The sequence below is a fragment of the Dendropsophus ebraccatus genome, chromosome 12 (genome assembly GCF_027789765.1).
Source record: "Dendropsophus ebraccatus isolate aDenEbr1 chromosome 12, aDenEbr1.pat, whole genome shotgun sequence".
NCBI classification, from domain to species: Eukaryota; Metazoa; Chordata; class Amphibia; order Anura; family Hylidae; genus Dendropsophus; species Dendropsophus ebraccatus.
This window is the reverse complement of record NC_091465.1, coordinates 4899707-4926364: the sequence shown is the minus strand read 5'-3', so window position 1 is coordinate 4926364 and position 26658 is coordinate 4899707. Positions and strand designations below refer to the sequence as shown.

The 26658-nt window shown below is 45.2% G+C and overlaps 1 protein-coding gene across 8 annotated transcripts in view; it reads left to right on the top strand.

The window, feature by feature from the left end:
* The window catches only part of CHD5 (chromodomain helicase DNA binding protein 5), a 161500-nt gene that overhangs the window by 44939 nt on the left and 89903 nt on the right, over positions 1-26658 (top strand). For all 8 annotated transcript variants that reach the window (XR_011359376.1, XM_069948884.1, XM_069948883.1 and 5 more), the window contains exons 3-8: positions 18306-18488; positions 19490-19608; positions 20535-20773; positions 21372-21493; positions 23628-23754; positions 24811-24983. Coding sequence is in view for 7 of the 8 variants with exons in the window: in XM_069948884.1 (XP_069804985.1) it covers positions 18306-18488; positions 19490-19608; positions 20535-20773; positions 21372-21493; positions 23628-23754; positions 24811-24983 (963 nt within the window). In the remaining variant the exon portion in view is untranslated. The remainder of the gene's footprint in view (positions 1-18305; positions 18489-19489; positions 19609-20534; positions 20774-21371; positions 21494-23627; positions 23755-24810; positions 24984-26658) is intronic.

The following is a 26658-nucleotide window of genomic DNA, read 5'->3' as shown; positions in this document are numbered from 1 at the left end:
ATGTTTGTTCCCAGGCCTCCCCCACTTTCTCCCATCATGTCCCAGTAAGTTAGTGAAAGTGTCTTATAATTACTATATCCCAAATGCCTCCTAGTGGCTGCAGAAAGAGAGACAAGCAAAGTGCTGGAAATTGTACCGCTACTACAGTGTCTTTATGGAAAAAGGTCCAGGCAGGACGGTGCTAAGAGATTTACCGTCACAACCTCTGCAGAAGCCAGTGGGCGTACGGGAAAGGTATCAGGTACAAATATACAGTAAGATGGATATAGGATATAACTACTATAATACTGCTCCTATATACAGGAATATAACTACTATAATGTGCAGCTGTTCCATTCTCTCCAGTTCGTGTTTTACAATTCTCCCTCTCTGAACAGCTCGCACTCCTTTATAAGACCCACATGACCAATATTAGCAGGATATGTCTGTGCTCACATGTCTGGACCCTATGTCTTCCCCATTCTGTGAGAGCAGCAATGGTAAGTGTAATACCATATCCATACTTGTGTCGTTTGGGGGCAGCCTTCCCCGCCGGTGGTGCTGGCTGGGTTTTGGTGGGGCTTTTTGGGTCTGGTCCTGTGACATTGGGGTTGCAGGGCCATTCCATGGCCTTCCTTCCCTGCACATGCACGCTTTGCGGGGTTGGCGGTCGCTGACCGACACGGTGTGGAGTTAGCGTAGGGACCCGTGTGGACCAGAGGACCTGCGCGGTGGTACACGGGGCAATATGGCTTGATCAATTCATATACAGACACTCTGGTGTTGATTCTTAATATAGGCCGAGCGGCATTAGTATCAGCCATAGATGGGATGTGCAGCGGTTCCATTCTCTCCAGTTCGTATAACTACTATAATACTGCTCCTATATACAGGGATATAACTACTATAATACTGCTCCTATATACAAGAATATACTATAATACTGCTCCTATATACAAGAATATACTATAATACTGCTCCTATATACATGAATATAACTACTATAATACTGCTCCTATATACAAGAATATACTATAATACTGCTCCTATATACAGGAATATAACTACTATAATACTGCTCCTATATACAGGAATATAACTACTATAATACTGACCCCTATATACTGGAATACAACTACTATAATACTGCTCCTATATACAGGAATATAACTACTATAATACTGCTCCTATATACAGGAATATACTACTATAATACTGCTCCTATATACAGGAATATAACTCCTATAATACTGATCCCTATATACAGGGATATAACTACTATAATACTGCTCCTATATACAGGAATATAACTACTATAATACTGCTCCTATATACAGGAATATAACTACTATAATACTGCTCCTATATACAGGGATATAACTACTATAATACTGCTCCTATATACAGGAATATAACTACTATAATACTGCTCCTATATACAGGGATATAACAACTATATACTGCTCCTATATACAGGAATATAACTACTATAATACTGCTCCCTATATACAGGAATATAACTACTATAATACTGCCCCTATATACAGGAATATAACTACTATAATACTGCTCCTATATACAGGAATATAACTACTATAATACTGCTCCTATATACAGGAATATAACTACTATAATGCGGTTCAGGGAAGAAACAGAGTGCTGCACATCACACCTATGGCTGATACTAGTGCCGCTTGGCTAAATAAAAAACACATCAGAATTTTGTGTATGAATTGATCAAGCCATACTGCCCCATGTACCTCGTGCCGGTATCTGATACACATGGGTCCCTACACTAAGTCCACACCGTGCCAGTCAGTGGCCACCAACCCCGCAGGCGTGCACAGCCAGGGAACGGGGGCCATGGGACGGCCCTGCGACCCCCATGCCACAGGACCAGACCCAAAAACACCACACCAGAACCCGGCCAGCACCGCCGGCGGAGAAGGTCGCCCCCAAGCAGCACAAGTCTGGATAAGGTATTGCGCTCACCATAGCTGCAGCAAACAGAATGGGAAAAAACAGGAGGGATTAAAACCATGTGCACTCAGGTGTCTCCTGCTAATTGCGGTCATGTGGGTCTCACCAGGAGGAGTGCAATACACGGAGAAAAGAGAGAAACAAAATGCGGTTCAGGGAAGAAACAGAGTGCTGCACATCACACCCATGGCTGATACTAGTGCCGCTTGGCTAAATAAAAAACACATCAGAATTTTGTGTATGAATTGATCAAGCCATACTGCCCCATGTACCTCGTGCCGGTATCTGATACACATGGGTCCCTACACTAAGTCCACACCGTGCCAGTCAGTGGCCACCAACCCCGCAGGCGTGCACAGCCAGGGAACGGGGGCCATGGGACGGCCCTGCGACCCCCATGCCACAGGACCAGACCCAAAAACACCACACCAGAACCCGGCCAGCACCGCCGGCGGAGAAGGTCGCCCCCAAGCAGCACAAGTCTGGATAAGGTATTGCGCTCACCATAGCTGCAGCAAACAGAATGGGAAAAAACAGGAGGGATCCAGACTTGTGCTGTTTGGGGGCAGCTTCCTCCGCCGGTGGTGCTGGCTGGGTTTTGGTGTGGCATTTTTGGGTCTGGTCCTGTGGCATGGGGGTTGCAGGGCCGTTCCATGGCCTCCCTTCCCTGACTGTGCACGCCTGCGGGGGTGGTGGTCGCTGACCAGCACAGTGTGGACTTAGTGTAGGGACCCATGTGTATCAGATACCTGCACGCGGTACATGGGGCAGTGTGGCTTGATCAATTCACATACAGAATTCTGATGTTGTTAATGCAGCCGAGAGGTACAAGTATCAGCCATAGGTGTGAGGTGCAGCACTCTTTTTCTTCCCTGAACCGTATTTTGTTTCTCTCTTTTCTCCGTGTTTTGCACTCCTCCTGGTGAGACCCACATGACCGCAATTAGCAGGAGACACCTGAGTGCTCATGGTTTTTATCCCTCCTGTCTGTCCCATTCTATCTTTGATAGCTATGGTGAGTGCAATACCTTATCCAGACTTGTGCTGTTTGGGGGCAGCTTCCTCCGCCGGTGGTGCTGGCTGGGTTTTGGTGTGGCATTTTTGGGTCTGGTCCTGTGGCATGGGGGTTGCAGGGCCGTTCCATGGCCTCCCTTCCCTGACTGTGCACGCCTGCGGGGGGGGTGGTCGCTGACCAGCACAGTGTGGACTTAGTGTAGGGACCCATGTGTATCAGATACCTGCACGCGGTACATGGGGCAGTGTGGCTTGATCAATTCACATACAGAATTCTGATGTTGTTAATGCAGCCGAGAGGTACAAGTATCAGCCATAGGTGTGAGGTGCAGCACTCTTTTTCTTCCCTGAACCGTATTTTGTTTCTCTCTTTTCTCCGTGTTTTGCACTCCTCCTGGTGAGACCCACATGACCGCAATTAGCAGGAGACACCTGAGTGCTCATGGTTTTTATCCCTCCTGTCTGTCCCATTCTATCTTTGATAGCTATGGTGAGTGCAATACCTTATCCAGACTTGTGCTGTTTGGGGGCAGCTTCCTCCGCCGGTGGTGCTGGCTGGGTTTTGGTGTGGCATTTTTGGGTCTGGTCCTGTGGCATGGGGGTTGCAGGGCCGTTCCATGGCCTCCCTTCCCTGACTGTGCACGCCTGCGGGGGTGGTGGTCGCTGACCAGCACAGTGTGGACTTAGTGTAGGGACCCATGTGTATCAGATACCTGCACGCGGTACATGGGGCAGTGTGGCTTGATCAATTCACATACAGAATTCTGATGTTGTTAATGCAGCCGAGAGGTACAAGTATCAGCCATAGGTGTGAGGTGCAGCACTCTTTTTCTTCCCTGAACCATAACTACTATAATACTGCTCCTATATACAGGAATATAACTACTATAATACTGCTCCTATATACAGGGATATAACTACTATAATACTGCTCCTATATACAGGAATATAACTACTATAATACTGCTCCTATATACAGGAATATAACTACTATAATATGGTTCAGGGAAGAAAAAGAGTGCTGCACCTCACACCTATGGCTGATACTAGTACCTCTCGGCTGCATAAAAAACATCAGATTTCTGTATGTGAATTGATCAAGCCACACTGCCCCATGTACCGCGTGCAGGTATCTGATACACATGGGTCCCCACACTAAGTCCACACTGTGCCAGTCAGTGACCACCCCCCCACCCCCCCGCAGGCGTGCACAGTCAGGGAAGGGAGGCCATGGAACTGCCCTGCAACCCCCATGCCACAGGACCAGACCCAAAAATGCCACACCAAAACCCAGCCAGCACCACCTGCGGAGGAAGCTGCCCCCAAACAGCACAAGTCTGGATAAGGTATTGCACTCACCGTATCTATCACAGATAGAATGGGACAGACAGGAGGGATTAAAACCATGAGCACTCAGGTGTCTCCTGCTAATTGCGGTCATGTGGGTCTCACCAGGAAGAGTGCAAAACACAGAGAAAAGAGAGAAACAAAATACGGTTCAGGGAAGAAAAAGAGTGCTGCACCTCACACCTATGGCTGATACTAGTACCTCTCGGCTGCATAAAAAACATCAGAATTCTGTATGTGAATTGATCAAGCAACACTGCCCCATGTACCGCGTGCAGGTATCTGATACACATGGGCTCCTACACTAAGTCCACACTGTGCCGGTCAGCGACCACCACCCCCGCAGGCGTGCACAGTCAGGGAAGGGACCGACACGGTGTGGAGTTAGCGTAGGGACCCGTGTGGACCAGAGGACGTGCGCGGTGGTACACGGGGCAATATGGCTTGATCAATTCATATACAGACACTCTGGTGTTGATTTTTAATATAGGCCAAGCGGCATTAGTATCAGCCATAGATGGGATGTGCAGCCGTTCCATTCTCTCCAGTTCGTATAACTACTATAATACTGCTCCTATATACAGGGATATAACTACTATAATACTGCTCCTATATACAGGAATATAACTACTATAATACTGCTCCTATATACAGGAATATAACTACTTTAATACTGCTCCTATATACAGGAATATAACTACTATAATACTGCCCCCTATATACAGAGATATACTACTATAATACTGCTCCTATATACAGGAATATAACTACTATAATACTGCCCCCTATATACAAGAATATAACTACTATAATACTGATCCTATATACAGGAATATAACTACTATAATACTGCTCCTATATACAGGAATATAACTACTATAATACTGCTCCTATATACAGGAATATAACTACTATAATACTGCTCCTATATACAGGGATATAACTACTATAATACTGCTCCTATATACAGGGATATAACAACTATAATACTGCTCCTATATACAGGGATATAACAACTATAATACTGCTCCTATATACAGGGATATAACTACTTTAATACTGCTCCTATATACAGGAATATAACTACTATAATATGGTTCAGGGAAGAAAAAGAGTGCTGCACCTCACACCTATGGCTGATACCTAGGTTCCTAGCCCGACAAAGCGCCACTGAAGGCGTGAAACATTTGTTGCTCCTGCTGAACACACCTGCTCCGCCATCTCCCCTCTCCCCGCCACGCTGGTTCTGATGTATGGGAAATAAACCACTTGCAGCTTTAGCCCGGTGAGTGCGAGACTCTGTTTCTTGACCCTGAATTATATACCCTGCTTTACTTGCCTCTGCACCGCCGCTCCGTGGTTCAGATACAGCTTGCTTGCTCTAGACTCCAGTCCCGGGTTTCCTATTCCAGGTGCACCTTACAGTTAGTGCCGGTCGGAACTCTCACTACGCTAGCATAACTACTATAATACTGCTATATACAGGGATATAACTACTATAATACTGCTCCTATATACAGGAATATAACTACTATAATACTGCTCCTATATACAGGAATATAACTACTATAATACTGCTCCTATATACAAGAATATAACTACTATAATACTGCTCCTATATACAGGGATATAACTACTATAATACTGCTCCTAAATACAGGAATATAACTACTATAATACTGCTCCTATATACAGGAATATAACTACTATAATACTGCCCCTATATACAGGAATATAACTACTATAATACTGCTCCTATATACAGGAATATAACTACTATAATACTGCTCCTATATACAGGAATATAACTACTATAATACTTCTCCTATATACAGGGATATAACTACTATAATACTGCTCCTATATACAGGGATATAACTACTATAATACTGCTCCTATATACAGGAATATAACTACTATAATACTGCCCCTATATACAGGAATATAACTACTATAATACTGCTATATACAGGGATATAACTACTATAATACTGCCCCATATACAGGGATATAACTACTATTATATTGCCCCCTGTATACTGTACTGTATATGAAACTATTCAATATATTTTTGTCCTTTTATATCTAGATTCTCACCTACTATCTCCATTCTCTATGTTCTCCTCTCCTCCTGTATATTACACTATGTTATATCCTCTCCTCCTGTATATTACACTATGTTAAATTCTCTCCTCCTGTATATTACACTATGTTATATCCTCTCCTCCTGTATAATACACTATATTGTTATATCCTCTCCTCCTGTATATTACACTGTTATATCCTCTCCTCCTGTATATTACACTATATTGTTATATCCTCTCCTCCTGTATATTACACTATATTGTTATATCCTCTCCTCCTGTATATTACACTATGTTATATCCTCTCCTCCTGTATATTACACTATATTGTTATATTCTCTCTGTATATCAGATATATAGAAGACCTGATGCTTCTAGTAAATAATCTATTGACTGCAATGCAGTATCTCATTTACAATTTCTCCCTTGTGGCTCGGCATCCCCCATACTGGGTACTGAAGTCTTCTTCCTCCACATAGTAACACGTCAGGATGAGGGGCAGGTTGTGGGCAGGATGAGGGGCAGGTTGTGGGCAGGATGAGGGGCAGGTTGTGGGCAGGATGAGGGGCAGGTTGTGGGCAGGATAAGGGGCAGGTTGTGGGCAGGATGAGGGGCAGGATGAGGGGCAGGTTGTGGGCAGGATGAGGGGCAGGTTGTGGGCAGGATCAGGGAGCTCGATTGGATCCTCCATTCCTGTCTTCATTTTAAAGCTTCTCAAGGATCTGGTTATAGATCTGATCTGTGTGATTGTTGCTGCCCGTGATCAGTAGGAGCCTGATTGTATATCCTCAACCATCCCCATCCTCCCCTGCATTAATCCATATGATCAGATAAGATGATGAAGCAGCGAACCTCGGGTAAGATCAAACCCTGTTATTGAAGGGGTATGCCGACAAAAATCTTATTCAATTAAATAGTTTCAAAAAGTTATATAGATTCATAATTTAAAATCTCCAATCTCCCAGTACTTAGCAGCTGCTGAATGTCCTGCAGGAAGTGGTGTATCTCCCTAGACTGACACAGTGCTCTCTGCTGCCACCTCTGTCCATGTCAGGAACTGTTCAAAGCAGGAGAGGTTTTCTATGGGGATTTGCTGCTGCTCTGGACAGTTCCTGACATGGACAGAGGTGGCAGCAGAGAGCACTGTGTCAGACTGGAGAGAATACACCACTTCCTGCAGGACATACAGCAGCTGATAAGTACTGGAAGACTGGAGATTTTTATATAGAAGTAAATTATGAATCTATGTAACTTTCTGAAACCATTTGATTAGAAAGAAAAATATTTATGCAGGAGTTTCCCTTTAACAGAGGAACCATATGGAGGCACACAGATATCTATATCTCAGTGATGCAGAATGGCAGGGCCTCCCATGTGCTGGTGTCACTGGTATTACTGGTATCACTGGTATCAGACATCCATACATCTGATCATTGATCCGCTGTAGCCTATCAGTAATGTGTCATGGATCCCTCCCGTTACCGCCATGTTAGTAAATGAGCCCTAATGAGCGTTGTGTTGTCCTGGTGACAGTGCGCACTATGCCGCCATCCGTCTGATCATCCCGTATGTGGAGAATACCGCTATCTGATTGCTATTTCTCAGCTGGTAAAAAAAGATGAAGCACAAAACCATCTGTTAGTATTTTCTGATGTGGAACAAAGTGAGCGATCAGTGACTACTACTCCCCCTCCCCCGCGCTCCCTCGTCTGCCTCCGCGCCAAAATTATTAGGATGATGACTTCTCTATAAAAAAGAAAATTTGCAGGAATCCAACACCGCAAATACGTTCTAAATCTAATTATTACAATGGAGAAAAAAAAAAACATTAAGAATCCAGGGCGGCGATGAATCCTGAATTATTACTGACAGATGATCCGGGGGAATGGTACACCGATTAAAGGGGCAGTCCCACAAAGCCAACCACGGAGGTGATAATAGTTGGGCAAACAGCTCATTCTCCTAGGGAAAGGTGGTGTTGGCCGCGTAACTTTCCTGCAGTGGCCACTACAGGCCAAGTGGGGTATTACATGTGATCGTTCTATGACCGTACATCACACATGGTCACCGTCAGACCACGTCTAAGAGAGCAAGAACCACTGTTTGTTAGCAGCCATCTGCTCCGGGTCATACAGGGGTCCAGAGCAGAGAGGAAAGCATTAAAGGGGTACTCCAGAGAAAATTTTTTTTTTCAGAAAGTTGTACAGGAACTGTCCAGAGCAGGAGAGGTTTTCTATGGGGATTTGCTGCTGCTCTGGACAGTTCCTGACATGGACAGAGGTGGCAGCAGAGAGCACTGTGTCAGACTGGAGAGAATACACCACTTCCTGCAGGACATACAGCAGCTGATAAGGACTGGAAGAGTAGAGATTTTTAAATAGAAGTAAATTACAAATCTATATAACTTTGTCACACCAGCTGATTTGAAAGATAAAGATTTTAGCTGGAGTACCCCTTTAAGTGAGTGCCGCACCAGTGATGTATGTGCAGTAGAAGTGAATGGACTCTTTCGCTCCTTCTCCCATATTCGAGGACTATTTATATTTTTGCTGACTTCAACATTTCGGAAAATCCTGTTGCAGAAAGAGCTTGTAAAGAAAAAGGGGGAAAAAGTGGAAAGTGAATAATCTGAAACATATGGAGAAGCGAGCTGAAGAGTAAACACAAATCTGGGGAAGCAACGACGTCTGTGCGGCTGCGAAAACATGCGGGACGTTCTGCGGCCGGTCACCAAGGAGAGCCACCAAATCCACACTTTATTGTCTTCTGGTTATTGCCAAAGAAAAAAAATGTCGCTATTGTATCTTATATGTGGATGTGAGGGAAGCGAGGAAAACGCTGAAAGAGTCATCCGCCATGTGGGAGGGGGGTGGCCGGGGGTGGGGGTGGTGTTCGGGGGTTACACCGGTATGGAGGTGAATTTGGAGGAATTCCCTGCGTTTCTGCTATTACTGATGAAATGTGATCCAGAGGCCAACTTAGCGAATTATTATAACAATGCAAACAACAATCCCTGGGGGAAAAGAGTCTTGCTTTATGGTATGCTGTGCCCTTTTTCTCTCTATACTGTGGCACCAGGTATTGCTTTATGGTACGCTGTGCACCTTCTCTCTATACTATGGCACCAGGTATTGCTTTATGGTACGCTGTGCACCTTCTCTCTATACTATGGCACCAGGTATTGCTTTATGGTACACTGTGCACCTTCCCTCTATACTGTGGCACCAGGTATTGCTTTATGGTACGCTGTGCACCTTCCCTCTATACTGTGGCACCAGGTATTGCTTTATGGTACGCTGTGCCCTTTTTCTCTATATACTGTGGCACCAGGTATTGCTTTATGGTACGCTGTGCACCTTCTCTCTATACTATGGCACCAGGTATTGCTTTATGGTGCGCTGTGCACCTTCTCTCTATACTGTGGCACCAGGTATTGCTTTATGATACGCTGTGCACCTTCTCTCTATACTGTGGCACCAGGTATTGCTTTATGGTACGCTGTGCCCTTTATCTCTCTATACTTTGGCACCAGGTATTGCTTTATGGTACGCTGTGCACCTTCTCTCTATACTATGGCACCAGGTATTGCTTTATGGTACGCTGTGCACCTTCCCTCTATACTGTGGCACCAGGTATTGCTTTATGGTACGCTGTGCACCTTCTCTCTATACTATGGCACCAGGTATTGCTTTATGGTACGCTGTGCACCTTCCCTCTATACTGTGGCACCAGGTATTGCTTTATGGTACGCTGTGCAACTTCTCTCTCTCTATACTGTGGCACCAGGTATTGCTTTATGATACGCTGTGCACCTTCTCTCTATACTGTGGCACCAGGTATTGCTTTATGGTACGCTGTGCAACTTCTCTCTCTCTATACTGTGGCACCAGGTATTGCTTTATGGTACGCTGTGCACCTTCTCTCTATATACTGTGGCACCAGGTATTGCTTTATGGTACGCTGTGCACCTTCCCTCTATACTGTGGCACCAGGTAATGCTTTATGGTACGCTGTGCACCTTCCCTCTATACTGTGGCACCAGGTATTGCTTTATGGTACGCTGTGCACCTTCTCTCTATACTGTGGAACCAAATATTGCTTTATGGTACGGTGTGCCCTTTATCTCTCTATACTGTGGCACCAGGTATTGCTTTATGGTACGCTGTGCACCTTCTCTCTATACTATGGCACCAGGTATTGCTTTATGGTACGCTGTGCACCTTCTCTCTCTCTATACTGTGGCACCAGGTATTGCTTTATGGTATGCTGTGCACCTTCTCTCTATACTGTGGCACCAGGTATTGCTTTATGGTACGCTGTGCACCTTCTCTCTATACTGTGGCACCAGGTATTGCTTTATGGTACGCTGTGCACCTTCTCTCTATACTGTGGCACCAGGTATTGCTTTATGATACGCTGTGCACCTTCTCTCTATACTGTGGCACCAGGTATTGCTTTATGGTACGCTGTGCACCTTCCCTCTATACTGTGGCACCAGGTATTGCTTTATGGTACGCTGTGCACCTTCTCTCTCTCTATACTGTGGCACCAGGTATTGCTTTATGGTACGCTGTGCACCTTCCCTCTATACTGTGGCACCAGGTATTGCTTTATGGTACGCTGTGCACCTTCCCTCTATACTGTGGCACCAGGTATTGCTTTATGGTACGCTGTGCACCTTCTCTCTATACTGTGGCACCAGGTATTGCTTTATGGTACGCTGTACACCTTCCCTCTATACTGTGGCACCAGGTATTGCTTTATGGTACGCTGTGCACCTTCTCTCTCTCTATACTGTGGCACCAGGTATTGCTTTATGGTACGCTGTGCACCTTCTCTCTATACTGTGGCAGCAGGTATTGCTTTATGGTACGCTGTGCACCTTCCCTCTATACTGTGGCACCAGGTATTGCTTTATGGTACGCTGTGCACCTTCTCTCTATACTGTGGCACCAGGTATTGCTTTATGGTACGCTGTGCACCTTCCCTCTATACTGTGGCACCAGGTATTGCTTTATGGTACGCTGTGCACCTTCTCTCTATACTGTGGCAGCAGGTATTGCTTTATGGTACGCTGTGCACCTTCCCTCTATACTGTGGCACCAGGTATTGCTTTATGGTACGCTGTGCACCTTCTCTCTATACTGTGGCACCAGGTATTGCTTTATGGTACGCTGTGCACCTTCCCTCTATACTGTGGCACCAGGTATTGCTTTATGGTACGCTGTGCACCTTCCCTCTATACTGTGGCACCAGGTATTGCTTTATGGTACGCTGTGCACCTTCTCTCTATACTGTGGCACCAGGTATTGCTTTATGGTACGCTGTGCACCTTCCCTCTATACTATGGCACCAGGTATTGCTTTAAGGTACGCTGTGCACCTTCTCTCTATACTGTGGCACCAGGTATTGCTTTATGATACGCTGTGCACCTTCCCTCTATACTGTGGCACCAGGTATTGCTTTATGGTACGCTGTGCACCTTCCCTCTATACTGTGGCACCAGGTATTGCTTTATGGTACGCTGTGCACCTTCCCTCTATACTGTGGCACCAGGTATTGCTTTATGGTACGCTGTGCACCTTCTCTCTATACTATGGCACCAGGTATTGCTTTATGGTACGCTGTGCACCTTCCCTCTATACTGTGGCACCAGGTATTGCTTTATGGTACGCTGTGCACCTTCTCTCTATACTGTGGCACCAGGTATTGCTTTATGGTACGCTGTGCACCTTCTCTCTATACTGTGGCACCAGGTATTGCTTTATGGTACGCTGTGCACCTTCCCTCTATACTGTGGCACCAGGTATTGCTTTATGGTACGCTGTGCACCTTCCCTCTATACTGTGGCACCAGGTATTGCTTTATGGTACGCTGTGCACCTTCTCTCTATACTATGGCACCAGGTATTGCTTTATGGTACGCTGTGCACCTTCCCTCTATACTGTGGCACCAGGTATTGCTTTATGGTACGCTGTGCACCTTCTCTCTATACTGTGGCACCAGGTATTGCTTTATGGTACGCTGTGCACCTTCTCTCTATACTGTGGCACCAGGTATTGCTTTATGGTACGCTGTGCACCTTCTCTCTATACTGTGGCACCAGGTATTGCTTTCTGGTACGCTGTGCACCTTCTCTCTTTATACTGTGGCACCAGGTATTGCTTTATGATACGCTGTGCCCTTTATCTCTCTATACTGTGGCACCAGGTATTGCTTTATGATACGCTGTGCACCTTCTCTCTCTCTATACTGTGGCACCAGGTATTGCTTTATGGTACGCTGTGCACCTTCTCTCTCTCTATACTGTGGCACCAGGTATTGCTTTATGGTACGCTGTGCACCTTCTCTCTATACTGTGGCACCAGGTATTGCTTTATGGTACGCTGTGCACCTTCTCTCTATACTGTGGCACCAGGTATTGCTTTATGATACGCTGTGCACCTTCTCTCTATAGACATGTGATGCGTCTGTGCTCACCAGCCGCCTTTCATTATGATCCTGATTATAGGAAGAAACTGACCGACCTCCTTCTGTATCTGATAGAAATAGCAAAAATCAATAAGATGTTTTCAGAAAAAAGGAGGGTGAAAAAAATGATAGGACTAAATAATTCACATACGAAATGCGAGTCCCGTGACTATTTCTTATCTAGGTGGAGTAATAAATATTAAAGATTCATCAGCCGTTCTCCGCCGTCCGCCGTATCTAGTCATTTAGCAACGCTATATTTCATTCTCACCACATTCATTGGAATATAGAAAAAAATCACTAAAAGTCATTTAAAAAATGTAATTTAAAAAATTCACTATAGATTGAAATTTTTTTATTTTGTTGCATAGTGGTAAAATTAAATACTGTTTATGGACGGCAACATGAGAATCTTTACATGTAATAAAAAAATATTTAATAAAAATATGAAATAAAAAAAAGGACAGGCTGCAATGAATGAGGGAGAAAAAAATAACATAACAACAACAACAACAACAGTATACTAATATTAATAACAATTATATGATAATAATAGAAAAAAACAACAACAATATAATAACAAGAACAGCAACAATAATATAATAACAACAACAGCATCAATAATAATAACAAAATAATAATAATAATAATAATAATAAACTAATAGAGTAAAATACTTTTAAAAATGGCAAGAAAAAAAATCCCCATTGATTTGAGCCGGACTCTTTTTCTAATATAGAAACATAGAAGATTGTCAGCAGAAAAAGACCACTGGGTCCATCTAGTCTGCCCTTTTAGTATTTTCTTTCTTATTATCTTAGGATAGATATATGTTTATCCCAGGCGTGTTTAAATTCTGTTATTGTAGATTTAATATATAATAATGTATAATATAATAATCTAATAATAATAATCTAATAATAATAATAATAATAATTGGGGCCTGGGCCTTGGGCGGCATTGTTGAGAGGACTTTGAGTGAACAGAAGGGTAAATACCTTTGATGTAGCCGTTGTGCTGCGACCAGATTGATTATTGATGATTGATGTTGTGGATTTGTGACCACTTTTTGTGTATCAGGACGAGATCCGCAGAGAATATGAAATATTATCTGTATGTGGTGGATGCGGATTTGCTGAGTATTTCTGACAGATCAGCAGTCAAACATTCTGGCGCATGTGGATTGACCCTACGGGGTCGGGGTCTCAGGTTGGAAGAATGTGACCCCCTGGTCTGTTCCTGTAGGGCAGGAGAAGCTGGAGAAGATGGTTGTTTTCTTACCTTCATCATTAGCTCCGTTTTAATGAAATCCTCAGTTGTTGTATTAATATTATGATTAAGGGTTTGGTGCACTGGGGGCGGCAATACAGCTCTTGGTGCACTGGGGGCGGCAATACAGCTCTTGGTGCACTGGGGGCGGCAATACAGCTCTTGGTGCACTGGGGGCGGCAATACAGCTCTTGGTGTACTGGGGGCGGAACTACAGCTCTCGGTGCACTGGGGGCGACACTACAGCTCTCGGTGTACTGGGGGCGGCACTACAGCTCTTGGTGTACTGGGGGCGGCACTACAGCTCTCGGTGCACTGGGGGCGGCACTACAGCTCTCGGTGCACTGGGGGCGGCACTACAGCTCTCGGTGCACTGGGGGCGACACTACAGCTCTTGGTGTACTGGGGCGGCACTACAGCTCTTGGTGCACGGGGGGGGCGGCACTACAGCTCTCGGTGCACTGGGGGCGACACTACAGCTCTTGGTGTACTGGGGGCGGCACGACAGCTCTTGGTGCACGGGGGGCGAAACTACAGCTCTTGGTGCACTGGGGGTGACACTACAGCTCTTGGTGCACTGGGGGTGACACTACAGCTCTTGATGCACTGGGGGCGGCACAACTGCTCTTGGTGCACTGGGGGCAATACTACAGCTGTTGGTGCACTGGAGGCGCCACTACAGCTCTTGGTGTACTGGAGGCGCCACAGCTCTTGGTGTACTGGGGGCACCACTACAGCTCTTGGTGTACTGGGGGGCGACACTACAGCTCTTGGTGCACTGGGGGCAACACTACAGCTCTTGGTGTACAGGGGCAACACTACAGCTGTTGGTGTACTGGGGGCTGCACTACAGCTCTTGGTGCACTGGGGTGGCAATACAGCTATTGGTGCACTGGGGCGGTACTTCAGCTCTTGGTGAACTGTGGGCGGCACAACAGCTCTTGGTCACTGGGGGCGGTACTTCAGCTCTTGGTGCACTAGGGGTGGCACTACGGCTCTTGGTGCACCGATACACCAGCCGCCCACTCTTCATGAGTATGCACTGACGTGTGGCCAGAGTGATACTGCCGATCGTCCCCTCAGTATTCATGCTGGCACTGCTGGCTGTATCACCGCCCCCAGGGCACCAAACTGGATAATTAACATATTAGGACAAATGGGGATTTCGTTAAAATCGTGCTGAGAATGAAGCACCCGCGGCCCTATGGGAACAGAGCAGAAGGTGACAGGCTTCTCACCTGCTGATGGTTTGCCGTAAATGTTATTAGTGTCATTATTATTATTATTATTATTGTTGTTGTTGTTGTCATTATTCTTATCATTATCGGCGTTATTATAATTTAAGTAAAAAGAAACCTAAGAAACATTAATACAATAATTACATTTATTAATGCGTATTTAGTTTCAGGTTTACAGGTTTTGTGTTTGTATTTTCGCCTGATGAAATGTTGTGTGATCATCCCCTAATAAGATAACAATACAATATATAACAATAATAGTAAAGACATAATATTGTGAACGTTGTAACATAAATAACAATAATATAAAATAATAAAAAAAAGGAAAATAAAAAATAACAATGAAAAGATAAAAAATCACTGTGGATTGCAGCATCAGTATAATAATAATAATAATAATAATAATAATAATAATAATAGTTATTGTTATTAATAAATATTAATACTACTATAATTAAATATATTAGAGGAATTAACCATAAATTACATTACTATTTATTTAGTTTTATTACAATTCTATAAATAAAAAAATATAACAATAAAAAACTAATGTGTCATGGATCAAAACATTTCTATACTTTTTTTGTGATTATGTTAAAAAAAAAACAATAAAAAAAATTGAAAAAATCAATATAAAAAATTTAAAATACAGGAAGAAAAAAACAGTAATCAAGAAATAAGAAAAAAATAAAACATGAGACTAGAAAGAATTGGAGCGTGTGGGGGAGCTGGGCGGCTTTGAAGCTTTTGTCCGGAGTCTCCTCCTCCTCCATTCTCTTAATGACTTCCTCCTCTTCCTCCTCTTCTCATTTTAATCCCAGATTCGTGTAAGTGAAAGTCCTTGTTCTGCGCCGGCGGTATAATGGAGGCGAGCGGGGGGGGGGGGGGGGGGGGGTGAGTGAAATCATTTCAACCTGTACAGAGTCTGTTACCATGGAAACCAATTATTCAATGGCTAAATTATAACTGTTTATTACAATCATCTCGGGGGAGCGCTCGCTTTTCGCCTCACAAGGACGTCCAGATATTTTTTTTCCTGGTAAAAATTAACTGTTATAAATGGAGAAAATTCTATCGAAAAAAAAGAAATGAACCCAAAATAATTTAAATTTATTCTGGACTTGGAGCACGAGGCTGTTCATGATATTGTACTCGGATTCCTTTGTCGCAGTGTAAAATGCTGGCGCAGACCGTAAGGAAACGGATTTGGGGGCAGCATGGAATCTGCTTTTATGTTTGGAAAAAAAATTACATTTTATAAAAAAAAATTAATTTGGTTCTTAAAGGGTTAGTTCACCAAAATAATTTTTTTTTAAAATCATCCGATGCCAGAAAGAGGCAGAAATTTGTAATTTACTTCTTTTTAAAAAATCTCTAGTCTTTCAGTACTTATCAGCTGCTGTATGTCCTGCAGGAAGTGGTGTATTCTCTCCAGTCTGACACAGTGCTCTCTGCTGCCACCTCTGTCCATGTCAGGAACTGTCCAGAGCAGCAGCAAATCCCCATAGAAAACCTCTCCTGCTCTGGACAGTTCCTGACATGGACAGAGGTGGCAGCAGAGAGCAATGTGTCAGACTGAAAAGGATACACCACTTCCTGCAGGACATACATAAGCTGATAAGTACTGGAAGACTGGCCATTTTTACATAGAAGTAAATTACAAATCTGTATAACTCTCTGACACCAGTTGATTTAACCCCCCCCCTCCGGTGTACCCCTTTAAGGGAATCAGTAAAATGTGTTACATTGGCAGTAGTGGGTTACATACTTTGAATTTGCCTAGGGAACAAGTTGCTGAATGACATTGTACTCCAGAGCTGCATCCATAATTCTGCAGAGCTGAAATCCCCCAGCATTCCCTGCTGGTTGCCTACATTGACATAGGATGATGAATGTAGGAACGAGAAGCGAATAGCGATGAGGATTCTGGGCTTCTTTGTGACCTCTGAGGAGTGGAGCTGTAAACATTTATGGCGCCATCGTCTGCATCTCCCGCTAAACCAGCGGCGCCCGAAATAAAATGGAAATGACTGTATTCCACGGCGTGACATTTTCATTGTGGACTCCGCTCAGTCAATGTGTTTTTACTGGAGCAGAATGTTCCGGGGACTAAATGACTCCTTTAATACCTGTCATTTCTAGCGCTGACCTTCTAGGGGATTCTCTGGCCGACACGCGGAGTTTCATCATCACTGCGCCTATGTTGATACCTTCTGAATTTATATGTTTTGTTTTGTTTGAATTCCTCATTAAAGGGGTACTCAACTCACACATAACTTTTGATTTGTTGCTGCCCATGGTGAGACTGACAATTCCTTCCATACTTATTATCTATTTAGTCTCCTTCCCCCAGTTCTCAGCTGCTGCTTTCTGCTGAAGACACAAAAATCTGTGTGTGATCTTTCCTCTCCGTCTCCCCCTCTTTCCTCCTCCCTTCTGAGACGGCTGAAGTAAACAAGTCCCTGGCAGGCTGTATCTGCAACATTGTAGCTTCTTTGTAATGCTGGGAGGATTATTCTAAGGTCAAGTTGCTGATGACATCACTTTGATTAACCCTCCTGCATTACAAAGAAGCTACTTCCTCTGGACTAGTAGTAAGTCTCGGTGCATCATGTAGCTCTCCTTACTGTAAAAGAGCAGAGACTCCTGTCATAATGAGGGGCATCCCCGCTCCTGTAACCTTGGCGTTTGAACACCTCAATAACTGTCAGCTAAACAATAGTCTATAACAATAGTCCAGCCAAACAATAGTCTATAACAATAGTCCAGCTGAACAATAGTCTATAACAATAGTCCAGCCAAACAATAGTCTATAACAATAGTCCAGCTGAACAATAGTCTATAACAATAGTCCAGCTGAGCGTTATCTCCCCTGGTTTAGTTCGGATACCTAACAACGTCCTTTCTCTCATTTCTCCGTCAGGGAAGTGACGAGGAGCCGTCAGAAAACGAAGATGAGCTGGAGATGGAGAAGACAGAAAGCGAGAGCAGCGATTACGCCCCCAATAAGAAGAAGAAGAAGAAAGTCAAGGAGAAGAAAGAGAAGAAATCCAAACGGAAAAAGAAAGAGGGCGAAAATGAGGACAATGAAGAGGGATGTGTGAGGGTGAGTGTCCCCCCCAGGGGTGAGGCGCCCCCTACTGTACCGAGCAATCGTTTCATAACAAATTAGTCTGTTCAACTCAATGTAATCCTGTGATCTGCAGCAAGTGCAGCATCACTGACATTGTTCACCAGGCACAGCGCCATACATGTGGTTGTGGCTGCGCCTGGTACTGCAGCTCAAAACACATCAGGACTGAGTCCTGAGTTGTAGTACCAGCCACAGCCACAACCAAATGTATGGAGCTATACCAGGTACACAGTGCACATTTTAATTTATAGTCCCAGAAAATCCCTTTAAAATTTCTAGTTGGTGATTGTCTTATCTACTGTGTTTGCTACAAGGGATTATCAGAGTCAACCCGTGTCTGTTTGGATCATTGTGATCAGCTGATCGCTACAAATCCAACAGCTGATTGTGCCAAAAAAGTCACATCCAGGCAGACGTATTCCCTACAGCGACCTCTGCAGGAGAAGTGTAGTATTACAGCATGGTGACTGATGAATGGCTGTCTGTGCAATAAGTCCTGCTGGGGGGGGGGGCCCTTACAGGCCTCACATACTGTTAAGGAGCCCTACTATGACGACTGTGCCAGTATATGGAGAGGAAATGCCCTGTAAGTGTTACTGAGGGTCTTGTCTTCCTTTAGGTGGGTAAGTAAGTAAGTGGGCAGGTGGGTAAGTAAGTGGGCAGGTGGGTAAGTAAGTGGGCAGGTGGGTAAGTAAGGGGGCAGGTGGGTAAGTAAGTGGGCAGGTGGGTAAGTAAGGGGGCAAGTGCGTAAGTAAGTGGGCAGGTGGGTAAGTAAGGGGGCAGGTGGGTAAGTAAGTGGGCAGGTGGGTAAATAAAACACAACCTGGACGGAAGCTGCCATAACCCCTAATGTGAATGGTTGGTCCCATATAGCGCTCCATATCTGACACCTGAGCCGTAGCGGTGTACTCCGCAGTACCGCACCTTTATTCTTGTAGATTATGTTTCTGATATTAGGGATTTTTTCCCTAAAGGAGCCAAAGACCTCGGCGCAGCTGATGGAGGAGTGGGGGCTGGATAACGTGGACTATGCCTTCTCCGAGGAGGATTATCACACACTCACCAACTACAAGGCCTTCAGCCAGTTCCTCAGGTATATTCTATAATACAAGCGGGGTATATGTTACTGCATTTAAAGGGGAACTCTGGAGGCTTTTGGGCATTTGAGACTGGGATAGGATGGAGCCTGTATATTACATGACTGGGGGTTATTTCTAGTCATGGGATGTGTATGTAATAGCAGTGTGTCTGGTAGGGTACATACACACATACATATATATATATACACACACATACATACACACACACACACACATATATATATATATATATATATTTCTATATACACACACATATATAAACACACACCCACACATACACTAACACACACACAAACATATATAAACATACACATACACACATATATACACACATACACACACACACACACACATACATATATACACACACACACATATATACACACACACACATATATATACACACATACACACACATATATACACACATACACACACACATATACAAACACATACATACATACATACATACACACACGCACATACACACATACACACACACATACATATATATATATATACACACACACACACACACACATATACACACACACACACACACACATATATACACACACACATACACACACATATATATACACACACACATACACACATACATACAAACACACACACACACACACATATACACACACACACATACACACATACATACAAACATACATACACAAACACAGCGCCACCAACAGTTTCCTTAAAAGGTCTCCGCCACCATGTACACTTGGGATGAGTATATGGTCAGGATCTCCTATCTGAAAGCAAGGACTGGTAGTGCGCTCGCCGTCTCCATATTTTGCGGAGTGATTACTGCTATAGATTTCTGTGTCCTGTCACTATGGTAACAACCCGTGAACGCCATGGGCTTTATATGGTGATGTTACTTTTATCTGTCTTTTAGACCTTTAATAGCAAAGAAAAATCCTAAGATTCCAATGTCCAAGATGATGACCGTGCTGGGTGCCAAATGGCGAGAATTCAGTGCCAATAACCCTCTGAAGGGCAGCTCGGCGGCAGCGGCGGCGGCAGCTGTGGCTGCTGCCGTGGAGACCGTGGCCGTTGCTCCTCCCGTGTTAGCTGCTCCTCCACCACCTGCTCAACCGCCGCCAATAAGGAAGGCCAAGACCAAGGAAGGGAAAGGTAGGATCCAGATGGCCGCTGTGGTTTAGGTCACCGCTCTCTGTTGGTTCTTCCGGAGACTGACATTGGCCGCGTATTGTGAGGGTTCACATACAGTACAGTAGCTATAATGGTGCAAATAGGTGAGACTACAACCCTCATCATAAGTGCACGTCCCTGCCCTGGGATCAGGAGACCCCCATATGTCAGTCTGTAGCAGCCGTCAGCAGCTGCTTCTCTCCATGGCAGGATCTAGAACACCCGTTGTTGTTCTAGGTTCTAGTTCCTTCCTAGGTCCCTGTAGTACGGTACATTTCTTCAGTGGAACCACAAGGGTTTCGGTCGGTTCTGATTTGCTAAATGAGATGGATGAAGAAAAGTCACCTGCAAAGTGCTAATAATCCCGGCCGCCGATCTTATTCCTATTGACATAGATGAGATAGAACGGGCCAATCAGAGCGGGTCAGGAGCGCCATCTAACGGGAGAAGCCGCCCGTCCACACGCCGAACAATCCCCCAGCGGGAGCCATGCTATATGTGTCTATTACAAGATGTGTATTGTATGTCTATCTGTCTATATGACACTGCTATATAGTATATAACAATCTCTCACATCCAGGGCCTGGCGTTAGGAAAAAATCCAAATCCAAAGATTCAAAGAAGAAAGGGAAAGGGAAGAAACTTACTAATCTGAAGTTTAAATTTGGAGGAATGGCGAGCAAGAGGAGGAAAGGTTCCTCAGTGAGTACGAAGGGACGGCGGGAAGGGGGAACCTGGGGAACCTAGGAAAATTCTGTTACTAATACAATAAAGGCCGATGCGGCTAATATACAGATAACAGCAACCTGCAAGTGCCAGGACTCACTATATACACCCCCACCCCCCCCCCCGATACACACCGTGCAGGTTACACGCTGCTGCGGCTAATATACAGATAACAGCAACCTGCAAGTGCCAGGACTCACTGTATACCCCCCCCCCCCCCCCCCGATACACACTGTGCAAGTTACACGCTGCTGCGGCTAATACACAGATAACAGCAACCTGCAAGTGCCAGGACTCACTGTATACACCCCCCCCATCCCTGATACACACTGTGCAGGTTACACGCTGCTGCGGCTAATACACAGATAACAGCAACCTGCAAGTGCCAGGACTCACTGTATACACTACCTCCCCACCACCAGTACACACTGCTGCGGCTAACATACAGATAACAGCAACCTGCAAGTGCCAGGACTCACTGTATACAACCATCCCCCCCCCCCCCCCCCCGATACACACTGTGCAGGTTACACGCTGCTGCGGCTAATATACAGATAACAGCAACCTGCAAGTGCCAGGACTCACTGTATACACTACCTCCCCACCACCAGTACACACTGCTGCGGCTAATATACAGATAACAGCAACCTGCAAGTGCCAGGACTCACTGTATACACTACCTCCCCACCACCAGTACACACTGCTGCGGCTAATATACAGATAACAGCAACCTGCAAGTGCCAGGACTCACTGTATACACTCCCCCTCCCCATCCCATACATATGATAATAACTGCTCAATATTTAGTTTTTTTTCTTTTTTTTAAATGAGGTTGTTAGCAAACCATTTAATCAAATAAAGTGTACCATCTCACCGAGCTAAACGGGTAGGTCACCAAAATGTTTTTTCTTTCAAATCAAAAGATGGCAGAGATTTCTAATTTACTTCTATTAAAAATTATCCAGTGTTCCAGTACTTATCAGCTGCTGTTTGTCCTACAGGAAGTGGTGTATTCTCTCCAGTCTGACACAGTGCTCTCTGCTGCCACCTCTGTCCATGTCAGGAACTGTCCAGAGCAGGAGAGGTTTTCTATGGGGGTTTGCTGCTGCTCTGGACAGTTCCTGACATGGACAGAGGTGGCAGCATAGAGCACTGTGTCACACTGGAAGGAACACACCACTAATAATAATAATAATAATAATAATGATAATAATACTTATGTATGTACACATTACACAGCACTGTACAATTCTTGGGGGACATACATAGACAAACATCAGACATTACATAGATATACATATAATTATCCATACATAAGCAGTGAGGACATCCCGTGGGACACACAGCAGCTGATAAGTACTGGAAGACTGAAAAATTTATAATAGTAAATTACAAATCTATATAACTTTCTGGCACCAGTTGATTTGAAAGAAAAACATTTTTGGGTGAACAACCCCTTTAATGTGAATTCAAAAAGATGGTTCCTAACAATGGCCTCTCGCGGACTCACAATAAGTCTACAAAACTGGGTATAAAAGATCCAACTAAACTCTGTAAAACACTCACCAGGGATGGGTGGAGTGCACGGCTATGAGGAGGAGGACGCCCCCCCCCCCCCCCCATAGTACAAAAAGCAAAGTAATGGCCCAATACAAAAAGTCTGATACAAAAACAAAACAGTGCAACAGCAACCTGCAAGTGCCAGGACTGCATACAATCCCCCCATACACACGGCCCGTCCTGACACTTGCAGGTTGCTGTTGCACTTTACAGTTTACTAATAGTCTGGATTTGACTATTTTGCCTGTGTAGTCGGCAGTCACAAGAGATGACATGAGCCGTCTCTCTCTTTACTGCCCGTTTGTTTTTACTTGTTCACACCCAGTTTTTGTGGGTGCTTCTCTCTTCCTCACCAGATGAAGGTGGGACGTCAGTGACATAGAAAGAAATGATCAGCACCCCTTCCCCATTACTTCCACTTTCATGTAGCTGCTTGGTTTATGTACAAAATGGCGGCTTGGCCAGTGTGACAGCCAGAGGACACAAGAGAGTAGACTGAGCGCTCAGGATTCCCATCATACACCTAACATTATTCTTATTGTATATCCAGAGTGAGGAGGACGAGAGAGACGAGTCGGACTTTGACAGCTCCAGTATTAACAGCTCCTCGGTGCGGTCGGACATATCCGGAGGTCTCGGGAAGAGAGGGAAACGGGGGAAAAAGAAAAGTAAAAGACGTAAGTTCTCTCATCCTGTGGTCTCAGAGGTGCAGCCACTCTCACCGGTATCTTGGGGCATCCCTATAGGTGGGGGTCTCGTCTATGTAGTAGATTGAATAGAGATAATGTGCTGATCGTTTTAGTTCATCATGTTCAAAGTTCACAATCAGCTGTCATCTTGCATGTTGGCTGATCATGACTTTTCAACAAGCCCTGTTAACTAAGTGATTATCGGCCAGAACGGTCAGTAATCGGACAAGTACAGTGGCCAATCACTATGTGTAATAGGGTATTAAAGAGCTATTCCACTCAGACATAACTTCTGATATACTGCTGCCCATGGTGAGACTAAAAAATCCTTCCATACTTGTTATTATCTATTCAGTCTCCTTCCCCCAGTTCTTAGCTGCTGCTTTCCACTGAAGACACAAAATATGTGTGTGAGCCTTTCCCCCTGTCTCCCCATCCTCCCCCCTCCCTTCTGAGACGTCTGATGTAAACAAGTCCGGGCGGGCTGTATCTGCAACATTGTAGCTACTTTGTAATGCTGGGAGGGATAATCACAGTGAGTTCATCAGCAATCACCCTCCCAGCATTACAAAGAAGCTACAATGTTGCAGATACAGCCTGCCAGGGACTTGTTTACATCAGCCATCTCAGAAAGGAGGGGGGAGGAGGGAGAGACAGAGAGAGAGTTTCAGACATAGTTTTTTGTGTCTTCAGCTGAGAACTGGGGGAAGGAGACTGAATAGATAATAACAAGTATGGAAGGAATTGTTAGTCTCACCATGGGCAGCAACATCTCAATAGTGATGTTTGAGTGGAATACCCCTTTAACTAAGCATTACACTCTGCTTAATAAAATCAGCGAGTTGTGCCTAATGTGCCAGGTCCTCCAGAACAAGAGATGCCCTTACTACTGTTCTTTGTGGGGGGTCTTGCCTGGGGGACCCCCTCTAAATCTGATGATAAGAAGGGTTAAGTGTTGGATTATGGGCCCCTCTGTCCCTGCTATAATCCATTGCCAGGAGTTTTATCCTGATACGTTGTGATGTAAATGTCATTTCTGTCTAGTTGAAGTTGGGGAAGGAGACGGATATGAAACGGACCACCAGGACTACTGCGAAGTGTGTCAGCAGGGAGGAGAGATAATCCTGTGTGACACCTGTCCTCGTGCCTATCACCTTGTCTGCCTGGATCCAGAGCTGGAGAAAGCCCCCGAGGGCAAGTGGAGCTGTCCACACTGTGTAAGTGCCGCCGGCAGGGACCCCCAGATCTAACAGAAGACAATGGGAGGTGAGTGGCGGTAACCCAGCACAATGTACGGAGCTGTCCACACTGTGTAAGTGCCGCCGGCAGGGACCCCCAGATCTAACAGAAGACAATGGGAGGTGAGTGGCGGTAACCCAGCACAATGTACGGACCTGTCCAGACTGTAAGTGCTGCCGGCAGGGACCCCCAGATCTAACAGAAATAAGTGGGAGGTGAGTGGCGGTAACCCAGCACAATGTACGGACCTGTCCACACTGTGTAAGTGCCGCCGGCAGGGACCCCCAGATCTAACAGAAGACAATGGGAGGTGAGTGGCGGTAACCCAGCACAATGTACGGAGCTGTCCACACTGTGTAAGTGCCGCCGGCAGGGACCTAATGTCTTACAAGACCGACAGATCTAACAGAAGACAATGGGAGGTGAGTGGCGGTAACCCAGCACAATGTACTGACCCGTCCAGACTGTAAGTGCCACCGGCAGGGACCCCCAGACCTAACAGAAATAAGTGGAAAGTGAGTGGCGGTAACCCAGCACAATGTACGGAGCTGTCCACACTGTGTAAGTGCCACCGGCAGGGACCCCCAGATCTAACAGAAGACAATGGGAGGTGAGTGGCGGTAACCCAGCACAATGTACGGACCTGTCCACACTGTGTAAGTGCTGTAGCGAATGGGAGGTGATGTGCGGAGCTGTGCGGCCCAGGTGCCGGCCCCCATGTCTCGCTCCATAGACTCTTCTAATATCTTCACAAATCTTTAAAAATTCTGTTTTGATTCTTCATTGGAAGAAAAAAAAAGTGAAATTGCTGGTTGTGATAAGCGGAGCTGAAATAATAAGCGATTCCTGGCCGCTCGTTGCCGCTCTCCCGCTGAGCGCTGAAATAAGACGAGTGTTGCTGGTGACGCCTCTTCTGGTGACTCCATCAGGCAGAGCGGGGGCTGGGGTGCGGGAACGTCTTCTCTGTCACATGGTATCAGACTGGGGGGGGCGTAAGGAGCAGATCCCCAGAATCATTGCCTCATGGCGAGTTGTGAATAGTTGTTAGAGGGATATTAGTTTCAGGGAAAGCTGGATAGTATGGCCGCCCTTATATCGCTCACTGAGGTCGTCACTCGGCTTTTGTGGGGTCACGATTTGGGACACGTTCTTTGCTCTTAAATCCATCATTCAGGAGCCATAATACTCAGCTTTCCGAGATCCAGAGCTGTCAGGGTCCTATAAGGGTGGATATGTGGTTATACATTACATAGTTTTCTATTACACGGTCTGTAGCTGTTTCCCACAAATTTCAAGATCTCTGCTTGTTGTCAGAACCACCTGTACACCTGTGTGTCCGGGATAGGTCACATGACCAGGACCAGCCGTACCCCTCTTTGTCCAGGTCAGATCACATGAATAGCCATACACCTGTGTGTCCAGGACAGATCACATGACCAGCCATACACCTGTGTGTCCAGGACCGATCACATGACCAGCAATACACCTGTATGTCCAGGACAGATCACATGACCAGCCATACACCTGTGTGTCCAGGACCGATCACATGACTAGCCATACACCTGTGTGTCTAGGACAGATCACATGACCAGACATACACCTGTGTGTCCAGGACCGATCACATGACCAGCCATACACCTGTGTGTCCAGGAC